This window comes from Anarrhichthys ocellatus, unplaced genomic scaffold (genome assembly GCF_004355925.1).
Source record: "Anarrhichthys ocellatus isolate YVR2014 unplaced genomic scaffold, GSC_Weel_1.0 scaffold223, whole genome shotgun sequence".
NCBI lineage: Eukaryota > Metazoa > Chordata > Actinopteri > Perciformes > Anarhichadidae > Anarrhichthys > Anarrhichthys ocellatus.
This window is the reverse complement of record NW_022280253.1, coordinates 1-11,915: the sequence shown is the minus strand read 5'-3', so window position 1 is coordinate 11,915 and position 11,915 is coordinate 1. Positions and strand designations below refer to the sequence as shown.

At 43.5% G+C, this 11,915-nt stretch overlaps 1 protein-coding gene across 2 annotated transcripts; it reads right to left on the bottom strand.

Moving 5' to 3' along the window:
- Positions 1–658: 658 nt before the first annotated feature.
- On the bottom strand, positions 659–10,987 carry LOC116400952 (voltage-dependent L-type calcium channel subunit beta-4). 2 transcript variants are annotated; one of them, XM_031879071.1, is made up of 11 exons: positions 9,657–10,987; positions 8,935–9,062; positions 8,533–8,612; positions 8,382–8,401; positions 7,858–7,938; positions 5,185–5,243; positions 4,989–5,098; positions 4,699–4,850; positions 2,958–3,053; positions 2,677–2,853; positions 659–1,310 (listed from the first exon to the last, which is right to left on the bottom strand). In XM_031879071.1, the coding sequence occupies exons 1-11, from the start codon at positions 9,783–9,785 to the stop codon at positions 1,047–1,049; spliced, it is 1,296 nt and encodes a 431-aa protein (XP_031734931.1). In that variant the 5' UTR covers positions 9,786–10,987; the 3' UTR covers positions 659–1,046. The 2 variants fall into 2 exon arrangements, with proteins under 2 accessions (XP_031734931.1, XP_031734932.1); XM_031879072.1 differs by having other exon boundaries at positions 8,533–8,609.
- Between the last annotated feature and the right edge of the window lie 928 nt (positions 10,988–11,915).

The following is an 11,915-nucleotide window of genomic DNA, read 5'->3' as shown; positions in this document are numbered from 1 at the left end:
TTAGACAACAAAACCAACAGTTAGGTTTAGACAACAACACCAACAGTTAGGTTTAGACAACAAAACCAACAGTTAGGTTTAGGCAACAAAACCAACAGTTAGGTTTAGACAACAACACCAACGGTTAGGTTTAGACAACAAAACCAACGGTTAGGTTTAGACAACAAAACCAACGGTTAGGTTTAGGCAACAAAACCAACGGTTAGGTTTAGGCAACAAAACCAACAGTTAGGTTTAGGCAACAAAACCAACGGTTAGGTTTAGGCAACAAAACCAACAGTTAGGTTTAGGCAACAAAACCAACGGTTAGGTTTAGGCAACAAAACCAACAGTTAGCTTTAGGCAACAAAACCAACAGTTAGGTTTAGGCAACAAAACCAACGGTTAACTTTAGGCAACAAAACTAACGGTTAGCTTAGGCAACAAAACCAACAGTTAGGTTTAGGCAACAAAACCAACGGTTAGCTTAGGCAACAAAACCAACAGTTAGGTTTAGGCAACAAAACTAACGGTTAGCTTAGGCAACAAAACCAGGAATAAGGATCCTAATTGACTTTCCATTGGCATAATTTGCATCCTAAGCGACAAGAAAATAATTGACAATTCATGTCCCTGAACGCAAAACCTATAGATTACATTTTGTAACTTTTTCACAATCTGCAGTGATACTGGGCTGGCTGACCACGTGGCTCTGGCTTGAGGCCGGTATAGCGGCCTGTAATCACAGTCCTTCCTGCCTGCTACTGTAGCTGAGAGGGTCCAGAAGAGCCAACGTCGCACACTATCACCTGCTACTGAACTTCACTCACAAGCCACATCATGGGGCAGATCAGGTCCAGCAACTATTCTGCTCTTGTGCTACTTCCAGTCCATATTATTTAGGTTCAAATGCTCATTTGGCAGAAGGCCAAATGGAAAACGAGGTACTACACATCGACAGGAGGTTGTTAAAGTCCAAATGAGTGTAGTAGTTTTGTTACAGCGAGAATGCCTCAAACTCTTCTGTCCACGGTTGTTGGTTTGAGAAAGACAAGCAGGCCGACGGCTCAGTGCCGGTGCCGGGAGTCCTGGCTGAAGCCGCCCGGGGACCCCCGGTTGCGATGAGGTTTGTAAGAATCCTGGTAGGGGTCCTGGTAGTCCTCCTCCACCAGAGGCGAGTGGTCCCGGCTGTGCTGTGAGCCCGAGGACAGACGGTTGCGGTTTTTCCGAGCCTGCTCGTTATGGTAGTTCTCATCGGCGGGCATCAGGCTGTGGCGCTCAACGGGGGAAAGGTCCGTCGTTGTGTGGTTGCTGTTGCGGTTTCTTTGGGCCTGTTTGAGAGAGAAAACACTGATTTGGTAAACAGTTTAGCAGCAATATATACAGAAGCTGCATGATTCATGATGTTAAACATGATACAACGTTGGCAAAAGGTTTTCTAAAGTATTGCAGAAATGAGATCGAATGTCTTCGTTTGATTGAATGTAAACACCGTTAAAATACAACAGTGTCATGGCATTTCATGAAAGTCACGAAATGCAATCTATTGGTTTCGTTTACAGGGGACACAAATTGTTTTAGTGTCCCTCAGAACAACCTTTGTTTAGGGGCGACATTACTTTAAAACGAAAGATAGACTTAGGCAACAAAACCACTTATTAGGTTAAGGAAAAACATCATGGTTGGCCTTAAAATAACTACGTACAGTTAGCAACACAACCATGAACAGTGAGGTTTAGGCAATAAAACCACGTAATCAGGTTTATAAAAATGTTTGCGTCCACCACGAACAAGTCTCCTAATCAATTTTCCATTAGCAATCAGCAATATTTGAATCCTTAGTGACGTGACAATTCATGTGCCTGTACACAAAACCAATAGATTGCTACTTGAGGAGAGCATGACACACATTGAGCACTTGGATGGATAGCAGACGAGTGGATCATACTGCAGGAGCGTTTAGAGAATCTTCTAGGGAAATTTTGACGTTTTTTTGGCTCACCATCAGAAACCACTGTTTCTGGTCCAATCCCAACATCCACACTTCAAGATTCACAGACTATGAAGCGCGTTCCCGCAAATACCATAAAGGTTTAGGGCTGTCCCACTGTCAAATCATGTGTTTGAGGGCTTTCTCTCAGACATTTCGAGTTCTCCAGGGGGGGAGAAAGGTAAAAAAAGAGGACGGCACATGGGTTTTCAGTCTGGAATATTATGTTTACACAGAAACATTAATGATTTAAAATTAGATATGGGCATAAAAACATATGATATCAGAGTAATGCGAGCAGAGACTATTTTAAACACCTGGTTTATTTATCAAGCATTACTTTTCATTTCAATAATGAAGCTGTTTTGACAAAAACGAGTAAATAGATTTTAAAACTACCTTTTGTAATGTGAGGCAAGGAATAAGGAAACTGAGTGTTACCTCACAAGACTCGTGAGGCAAGAGTCAGTTTCCTTATTGAATTCCATCAATAAGGAAACATTTTACAAGTATACAGCTCTGGTAGTGGCAGCGACCTGTCGTTCACCGTGTAGCCCCGCCCTAAAGCACCCCCTGCTTTATGGTCTGTTTGACTCTAAATGGACCATAATGTACTAAATGAACATCATGCTGTATTGAAGAAGACCTGAAACTAGAGATTGAGACCATAAACTCATGTTTACAATGTTTTCATTTGACAGGTTCACCTGAATGGCAGCAGGATACGGGGAGAGAGCGGTGGAGCCCAGGTTGCGTCCCAACAGCGGGTTGAGTGGCGTGCTAAGTGACGTGTGTGTAGCACGCCAGTAAGCCTCCAGGTACTCTGCCAGGTGTTCACAGGCGTCTTCCAGCTGGTTCTCATCCAGAATAATATCAAACATCTCCTGTGGTGGGAAAGGAAGAGAGGAATGAGAAGCTTCATGACTGCTGAAAAAGAACTAAGCAGCTGCTGCGTTGTTTTAAGTTTAAAAGTTTGAAGTTCACTCACAGAAGGGCACTGTGATAGTTTCTCCGCGGCAACAAGCTGCACATTCAAGTGTTTGCTTTGAGATTTCCCTCTTGATTTGATCAGCCTCTGGAGGACCTGTGGTAAGCACATTAAAACAGTAGAAAAACACTAGGAAATATCTTCAATTATGGATTAAACAACGGCTACCACGTCTAAAAGTCATGCCCTACGCCTCAGACTTCTCCTCACTGCCAGTGTGCAGATTCAATCCCCAAAAGACACCACCTCCAGCTTTAAGACTAGTGCAGTGCCCGTTGGGGGTGTAGACGCTCAGGGCGTACAGATTGCATGCTTATTGCAGCGTTGTCGAGAACTGCTCACTGCTCTTTGACTCCAGGGAAGTGAAGAAGAGTTTGGTTGTCCCTCCATCCATTGTCTTCAGCTTCTTCGGGGCTGGTCGTTTGGGCAGCAGGCTTAGCAGAATCACTGCTGACGCCGCACTGAACCGAGTGTCCATGTCCCGCTCCATTTTACCCTCACCGGTGGACAAGAGCCCAAGATACGTGGAGTCCCTTGCTTGGGGCAGTGACTCACTCCCAACCCAGAGGGTGCAATCCATTGTTTTCAGATAGAAACCCAATGGCCTCAGACTTGGAGGTATTGAGTCTTTGACTTGAAACGTTAGTACATCCAGAATCCAGCAGCAAAAGTGAACTGCAGTAAAAGAGCCGTGGCTCCATTGAGCGGACAACAAAGCCCTGCATCCTGTTGCAAAGAATGCTGTTCCATTATTTATTCAAAGTTTATCAACATTGAAAGCGTCACCAATTTGGACGCAATTAAAAGTGTCAAAAATAAATATTAAAGATATTAAAGATATTAAAGATATTAAAGATAGCTCTAGCGACTAGCATCAGGTCAAATCTCAACACATTTGACAAAGCACTCCCTCGGTTCCAGCAATACATCCGCCAAGTGTGCAGGAGCTTGTTATTAAAAAGACAAATACAACGTATTGACAAAGAGCTGTGACACTGTTTACACAAGTTGGTAAACTCTTGAAGTAAAGGCGTGGACTGGCCGTCTACCTCGAGGTGTAACTGTAAGTCTTTATAGCTTAGGAACTTGGTGTGAAGTTAGTTTGCACACAGACTATTCTCAGTGGCTCAGTGGTAGAGCAGGGTCGTCCTTCAATCAGAGGATCGGTGTTTCGATCCCCGGTTCCACTAGTCCATGTCAATGTGTCCTTAGGCAAAACACTTAACCCAAAATGACAGTGTGTGAATGGGTATGAATGTCTAGCTAAAGTCCTGATGGGCAGGTAGCCCCTCCCATTAGTGTATGAATGTGTGAATGATGACATGTAGTATTAAAACGCTTGGAGTGGTCGGAAGACTAAAAAAGAGATATACAAGTACAATCCATTATCCATCGGATGGGCGGTTCTGGAGATATCTCTTTTTAAAATGTTACAGTGAAATCACAAATTTGCCTCTGAGGGCTTTAAAATCTGTACAGCATACGACATCCTCTGTCCCGGGACCCTCAGATCGGTACAGGAAATACTCCCCCCCCAAAGAATAAAAATAAAAACATGATGACAAATAATAATAATAACAGCTATAATAGAATAATTAACTTATGCATTATGCGGAAAACACAGAGACAGAGAGACAGAGATTCCTCGCTTTGTCGTTCGATACAGCTAGGAAAGGGCAACACGTGCTGAATCAGCACAGTTTGACGGATGTCTATCCGGGATCGAAGCCTTAAATCTCACCTTAGGCGAGGACACTTTAACGTGGACGATAATGGGCGCTAACGAGGTCTTGATGAGCTGTGCTGGATGGTTAATTGTGTCTGCGTCCAACACGACCAGCTGCAGAGACCTGGCCAGCTCAAAGATCCTCTCTATTTCACTCTGGACCTCTGCTGCAAGAAGACACAACGACAACATGCAGCAGAACAGCTATGAACAAGACGGAGGATAAAAGGCAGAATCGTAAAAAACACTCTCGACACCTACAAGACATGCACATCATTGAGGGGGAAGAGTTCCTGTAGCTTTACCCAGGCTGGAGCGGGTGTTGGATCTCTCAATGATGGCCCTCTTACTGGGGTTGTTTAGTACTGACCTCTTGGCCAACGATATGTCAGCTGTTACCCGTGTGATGGATATCCTGCAACAACACATAAAACACACGCGTCACAGAGCGGCGTGAGGAGGTTTATGAACTGTAACGGCGGGGGGGCTTTGACTGCTCACCTTCCGTCAAACCGGTGCTTCAGGAAGTCAAACAGAGCCTTCTGCATCATATCCGTCACCTGCAGCCAGGAGGAGGGGAGGAAGAGGAGGACATGAGAGGAAAAAGAGAAGAACATTAAAGACAAAGTGTCGGGCATGTTGCAAGCAAACAAAAGAGGCTTCAACATCCTCGCACTACTGAATATGGACTCTTGGTATTATTCACATTGGGCGAATGCAGGGTCCACCCTGTCCAGGTCTGACATATATAGACAGCTCACATCCACACCTAAGGGCAATTTAGAGTCATCAATGACTTTGGACTGTGGGAGGAAACCGGAGAACCCGGAGAGAACCCACGCCGACACGGGGGAGAACATACAAACTCCACACAGAAGACCACACGTCTATCCCGGGAATCGAATCCGGGCCCCTCTTGCTGTGAGGCGACCGTACCACCGTGCAGCCCTTAATTACACACTTGACCGACACAGCTAATCTTTCCTTCTGGCTTTTCTTCTGCAGAGCGAACATGGGCCACATTAAATAAAGTGATTAAGAGCTACAATGGGAAGGGTCGCTACGACACACACGTGATGAATGGGGGGAAACTGCAAAGTGACCAGAGCGAGGCCTGGAAGTGAAACAGAAATTCAAGATGGAAGTGTCTGTTTTGAGAAGGTCGTCCTTAAAGACAGACGTTCCTCCTGCTGGTCTGTTAGACTCGAGGCCGTGAGAACATGAATCCAAACAGGCGACGCTTTGTGTGTCGGCTGCCAGTTGTCACCTGATTTATAGGAAATGAGACGACGGTGACGGAGGATTGTCGGGGGCGACGTGTCCTTTGAGCTGAAACACGGAGGAGATGTCAGATGGAAATGACTTCTGTTAACATGAGTCCTTATGGTTCCAAACGGTGATTCAGTTCCACCTCATAAGAACATTTACGGTCTGCTGTATTTTAAATTCAGCTAAATTAATTAAATTCAAGTTCAATGTTCTATTTTGTACTTTACTTTATATTTGATGCTGAGTTCCTTTCTAGCCTAACGTTAGCTTCAAGCATTATAAAAGTGGAGTTCATTAGTGAAGATTATCTTGATGAACTAAACCTGGAAGATTCATGAACGATCGTTTGACTCAGAGATTATTTTATGTAATATTCCAGAATCGAATGGAAGAATCCTATTGGCTGTTTGAGGAGGAACCAGTGATGATGACTTCCTGTTGGACTACAGAAATAACTTTAACTGCAGAACATTTGTGGTGTTGCTACTTCTACTAAAGCAAAGGATCTGAATACTTCTTCCACTGCAACTGCAGCTGCGGACACAGAATCTTGTATTTCATGAGGTTTATTAAATTGTAGAAATAATATCAATAAACCGAGAAAGAAAAGCATTCTAACGTGATTAAGAGCGTGAATCTCTCCGTCTCACTGCAGCGTTGGAGCCGCTCGGTCCTCCGTGCTGCTCACATTATTCTCTGTTTCTAGTTTCAAACCGAGCTCCGCTCATTCAGACTGATGCAGTTTACCCAGAAGGTTGTTACCACGGCAACACCAGTATTGGGAGACTGTGATTCCATGACAACCGACTCTGAGCTTCCTCCTCCTCTTCTGTTAACCCCCCCGCTTCCAAACATCCACTGATAGTCAGCTTTAATGTAGCTCAGCAGCGTCAGAAGGAGTTATCATTGTATTTGTTATTTTGTCTTTTATTTAACGAGTAAAAAGTTTCATATCTACAACAAAACACAACGACAGACACAAAGTCAGAGGCTCAAAGAACAAAGGCACTTGTTCAAATCATCAACATGATGTGATTGTCGCTGTGATGAAGTTAATTCAAACAAGCAGTTGTCTCTCAGAGACAGAAACGGTGAAACGCTCTCACAGGACAGAGAGAGGACGCTCTGACTAACCTGTGAGCTGACCGGCACACAAATCAGACTGGCAATATTGTATAAAACAGAAGGAATTAAATCACAGGAATAATATAAAATACAGAGCTGCTCTTACAGCATCAGTCAGGAGGGTAAAGAGCCTGCAGCTCGGTGAAGCTTGCAGGGCTGTGATCAGGTGGTGAGCACCATAACGATCTAGTGTTATTAAAGCCTCATAAAGGCAAATGCTGTACCATGCTTTATGCTGCACATGTTTGGTTGCAGGTACACCCAGCTACGTGGTATGATAAATTATTATGAAGTCTTCCCTACGAGAGGTGAGCCAATGAATTGCAAGGAACCCTAGATGAGTTAAGCGAGTGGTTCCCCGTCAGTACATGTTGTGGTTCTGAATGGCCAGTACCGTCCTGGAGCACAGCTGGATTCTTCTCAGTAAATATTCTCTGCAATTGTTCATTTCTGCCCCTTATGTTTGTCACTCAAAGAGGGAACATGTGAGTTATTTCACCTCAATCAGAGCTGCATCCATCTTTGATTCAACATTTCACTATCAGAGTGCACTTCTTGGACCTAAACCATAATGATCTGATCAAATAATGATCTTTCCTTCATCAACGTCGGTCTGGTTACCTGGCTGTTTGTGACTATCATAATAAAACACAATAAGACTTCAAATTATAAAAAAGGCCTCACACAGTGATGAAGAAAATGCCTTTAAATATTGTGTATTAATATATTTGGTTAATGAAAGCATTGATGTGAGCTGTTGGAGCTGCAGTGCGTCTTTACCTCGTAACCTTTCAGGGACGGTCCCACCAGGACCACCGGCCTCATGGAGGGAACCACGTCATACGGAGGAACGTGCTCAGCCTGCACACACACACACACACACACACACACACACACACACAGTCAAGAATTAATATTCATGAGTGTCTCTGTAAACAGGCAGCCTGCCTATCAAAGTCCAAAGTCACATCCTCAAAGGTATTTCATTTAATACGATATAAAACAATGAAAAGCAGGAAATCATGAAAGCATGAAAAATGAATTGGTTAACATTTATCAAATTAACTGGTGGACTGATGTAGAGAATGTAGAGTCTATGTAGAGTCTATTAATGTTGACACATTCATCCATGTTATTGATGTTTGCACTCTACATATAACTTACAAAGAACACAAATGTTAATAAAAGTCATTGTTTAGATCTCAAGAGGTAAAGTTGTCGACTCTTTACTTATTTTATTATTTTAAACTTGTTTTTTTTGTACAAGTAGTTTTTAGCTCCTGAATGTTGATGTTGATACTCACCACTTTCTGTTTCTGCTTTCCTGAAAAATAAATGAAAGATCAGGTGAGAAAGTGGAAATCCATCAGACGTTCTGAAGCATCACAATAACACAGACGTTGAATGAATACAGACACAAACATGTCAGATCTATAGATCTAGAGAGACTCTGACCTGCAGAGTTTGGGTTCGGCTTGAATGTCCCCGACACCACATCTCCCAGACTGGAGGAGGAGTTCCCGCTGGACTTACTGCTACGAGGACGGCAGCCAATAGAACGAGAGAAGAGTTAAATATCATTCTTTCTCTCACCAGTGTAACTGAGGAAAGACGATGGCAGTCTACGTCTCTACAGGCCTCGTGGCTGAAACACATCACGCCATCTGACGGAAACATTCTGTCGTGGCCCAGATCCAGAAGCACCTCTGAGAGGCCGGACCACACAGCTCGGCTTTCCTCCTCCTGACTTCCTCTCCTTCTTAACTGCCAAGTTTATTTTACTCTGTAAACCCTCCGACTCTCTTTATCCCTCTTTTCATCTCTGCAGTATGTGCTGCTGATTCCTCCTTATCTCACCCGTGGAAGCGTCCTCTCTTCTGCTCCTGCTGGATTCGGATGTTTTCCAGCTTCAGAGGACTCGGGATGAAGCCGATGTCGCTGCCTTCTTTCACCAGACGGCCGATCCACCAGTCGTTGTTGTACTTCTGTAGTCGGAGAGGACAAAAGAAACATTACTCTGGGAGATGGAGAAACAATCTCTCATTAAAAACATGTGTATTTATTTGGGATTAGATTAACAATCACATCCAGTAAACTCATTTTATCAATCAATATCGTCTTAAGACACAAAACTTGGGTTTGCAATATCTAAAACCTTCATTAAAACATGCACTTCTCACATAAAATATCTTTCATTTTACCAGAAACTAACTGAGGTGGAGGCGAAAGAAACACCATGACCTGAGAGTCTTTTACTCTGCTGACACAATGTGTATTAAAGCACGTCAGCTGGCAAAGAAAGAGTGAAGTATGGTGATCAAAAGCTCCAGAGCTGCTACTAAATGGACCTTTATGTCAAGAGAAGTGAAGCTTTTAAGCCAACATGGAGAGGAAGTGCTACATTCCACTAAACGTGCTCACTTCTGATTTATTGGTCAGATCAGATTTTCTTTGTTTGGCTGTTGACATTATTTTCTAAATGTGGCCGATATCTTATAATAAATGTGATTCATAAACCAGGATGGAGAGGACTAGATCCTGCACACAGAGCCACAGGTTGAGCATCACTGGAGCTGTACCTCTTTGATGTGGAGGAAGTCCTTGGCATCAAAGGAGACGGCCGTGCCGGCCACCGGGACGTCCTCATCCAGAGCGCCACAGTAGCTCACGTTGGTCCTCACGGCAAACGCCACCGCTTTAGTCTGCATGACGGCAGCGAGAAGAAGAGCGATCGCAGCAGTGAGGAGGCAACATGAATATGTAATAGAGAGCTCATCTCACAGGACATGAGACGTTACATCAGGATGCTGTCAGAGTGTATGTTGTGGGTTAAAGCGTGAACAGAAGCACACAGAGAGAGTTATTACAGCCCACAGCAACGGGTGGCCGCTGATGAAGAGGAGCTATTTCAGAGCTCCTGATGAAGGTGATCACTCCAGCACACAGCGGGGGGGAATCTCACTCCTAAGCCAACAAGTCTTCTACAAAGATGTCTGCTTCAAACACTTCTCTTCAGCTTTGATCCTTTGAATTCTTATGCTTTGAACTACGAGGCCGTTAGAGGGAACATGATTACATTCTCTGTTTATTTACTGGCTTAATTAAACTATTGTTTACGATTAAATAATTTGTTAAAATATATATATATATTTAGAAATCATTTTATTTTACTGGCTTTATTTAATTGAACTATAATTGATCATGACTTCATTTGTTGAAATATTAATATGTATGGCAGGTGACATGGTGTCCTTTGCTGGTGTTAAAGGCAGCATCCCAGCTGACTTCTTATCGTAGCACTGCTGCTGTTTTCTATGGAAGACAAAGGCCGCTCTAGCTAGTTTTCTCTCGTGTGTTGGTTGATGAGTGGAGAACAGGTGGCGCTGCCCGGCTGGTGGTCCGGGCTCTAGTGGTGCTGCTGCATTGGAGCACATTGCAGCTGTGTGCATCATTATTGCAATGAAGTAAATCTTATTTCATCTTAAGAACATGTGAAAAAAGTCTTTACCTGAAAGAAAAAATATAAAAATATGAATGCTTTTAGTCCAATTTAGAACACGTGATCGCGGTGCACTTCAGCCTCTTGTGGCCAACATTAGTATTACAACAACATAAAAAATGTTCCAAACTTTTTCCCCCAGATACAAAGGTGACATTTTGGATTTTTGTATTATATTTTGTCAGGTTTTCTTCAAGGGGCAGGAACCCGTTTGGTTTTGTTGCAGCTTTAGTCCCTCTTCAGTTTCTCCCTCTTCTTTGTTTAAATGCACCTCACGACATTTCTTCTATTTAAATAAGCTCAGTTTGTCATTTACGAGCCCGGTTTGTGACAGCAGTCGGTGAGACTGAGTCTGGTTTCTTTTCTTTGAGTTTCATACTCAGTACGGTACTGTGGTGTAGATATTAGTGAATGAATACAAGCTGACCTTTGCCCTCTCGAGCTGGACGGTGGCCTGCTGCTCCCTCTCCTGCTGGCCGCCCTCCTTCTCCTCCTCCAGGGAAACATCCGAGTCCGACGGTCGGCTTGTGTAGGAATCAGCTGAGCCCTGAAGAACACAGAGGACGGAAACGTTACCGGTTATTACCGGTTATTACCGGATATTACCAGTTATTACCGGTTATAACAAATGCTGTTATCATTATTATTACTTCAGTAAAAAGACTTTAATCAGGTTACGGTCCATAAAAGGACGTCACGGTGGAGCTCCTCACCGTGTCACTGGCTTCGGTTATTTAGAGCTGAACAGCTTCTCTTTAAATCACTCACATGGACAAAACATGAAGCTACATTTGTCATTTTGATAAGTTCTATTCATAAAACACATTTACATTTAAAACAGTGCAAATAGATGCAGGAGGTAAACGAGAGAGAGAGCGAGCGCATGAATGAGTCACATGATCTCCATGCAGGATCAAAGAGTGACAGATTAAAGATGATGAACCGACTGGGAGGCCACGATCACGACACATTTTATTTGTAGAGACTCAGGAAGCCCTGCCTCGTGTGTTACCATGGTAACCGATGTGCAGGGGGACCCCCGAAGAAAAACACCTCGAAAGCTTCAGTTACACAACCAGGAGGCAACCTCCAGTTCTGAAGAGTGAAGTCAGTGCTTCAAGTGTTAAAGCTGCATTCTCTCTAGTGTCCACCAGGGGGCGACTCCTCTGGTTGTATAGAAGTCTATGAGAAAATGACTCTACTTCTTTATGGTCTGTGTGACTCTAAATGGACCATAATGTACTAAATGAACATCATGCTGTATTGAAGAAGACTTGAAACTAGAGATTGAGACCATAAACTCATGTTTACAATGTTTACTGAGGTAATAAATCAAGAG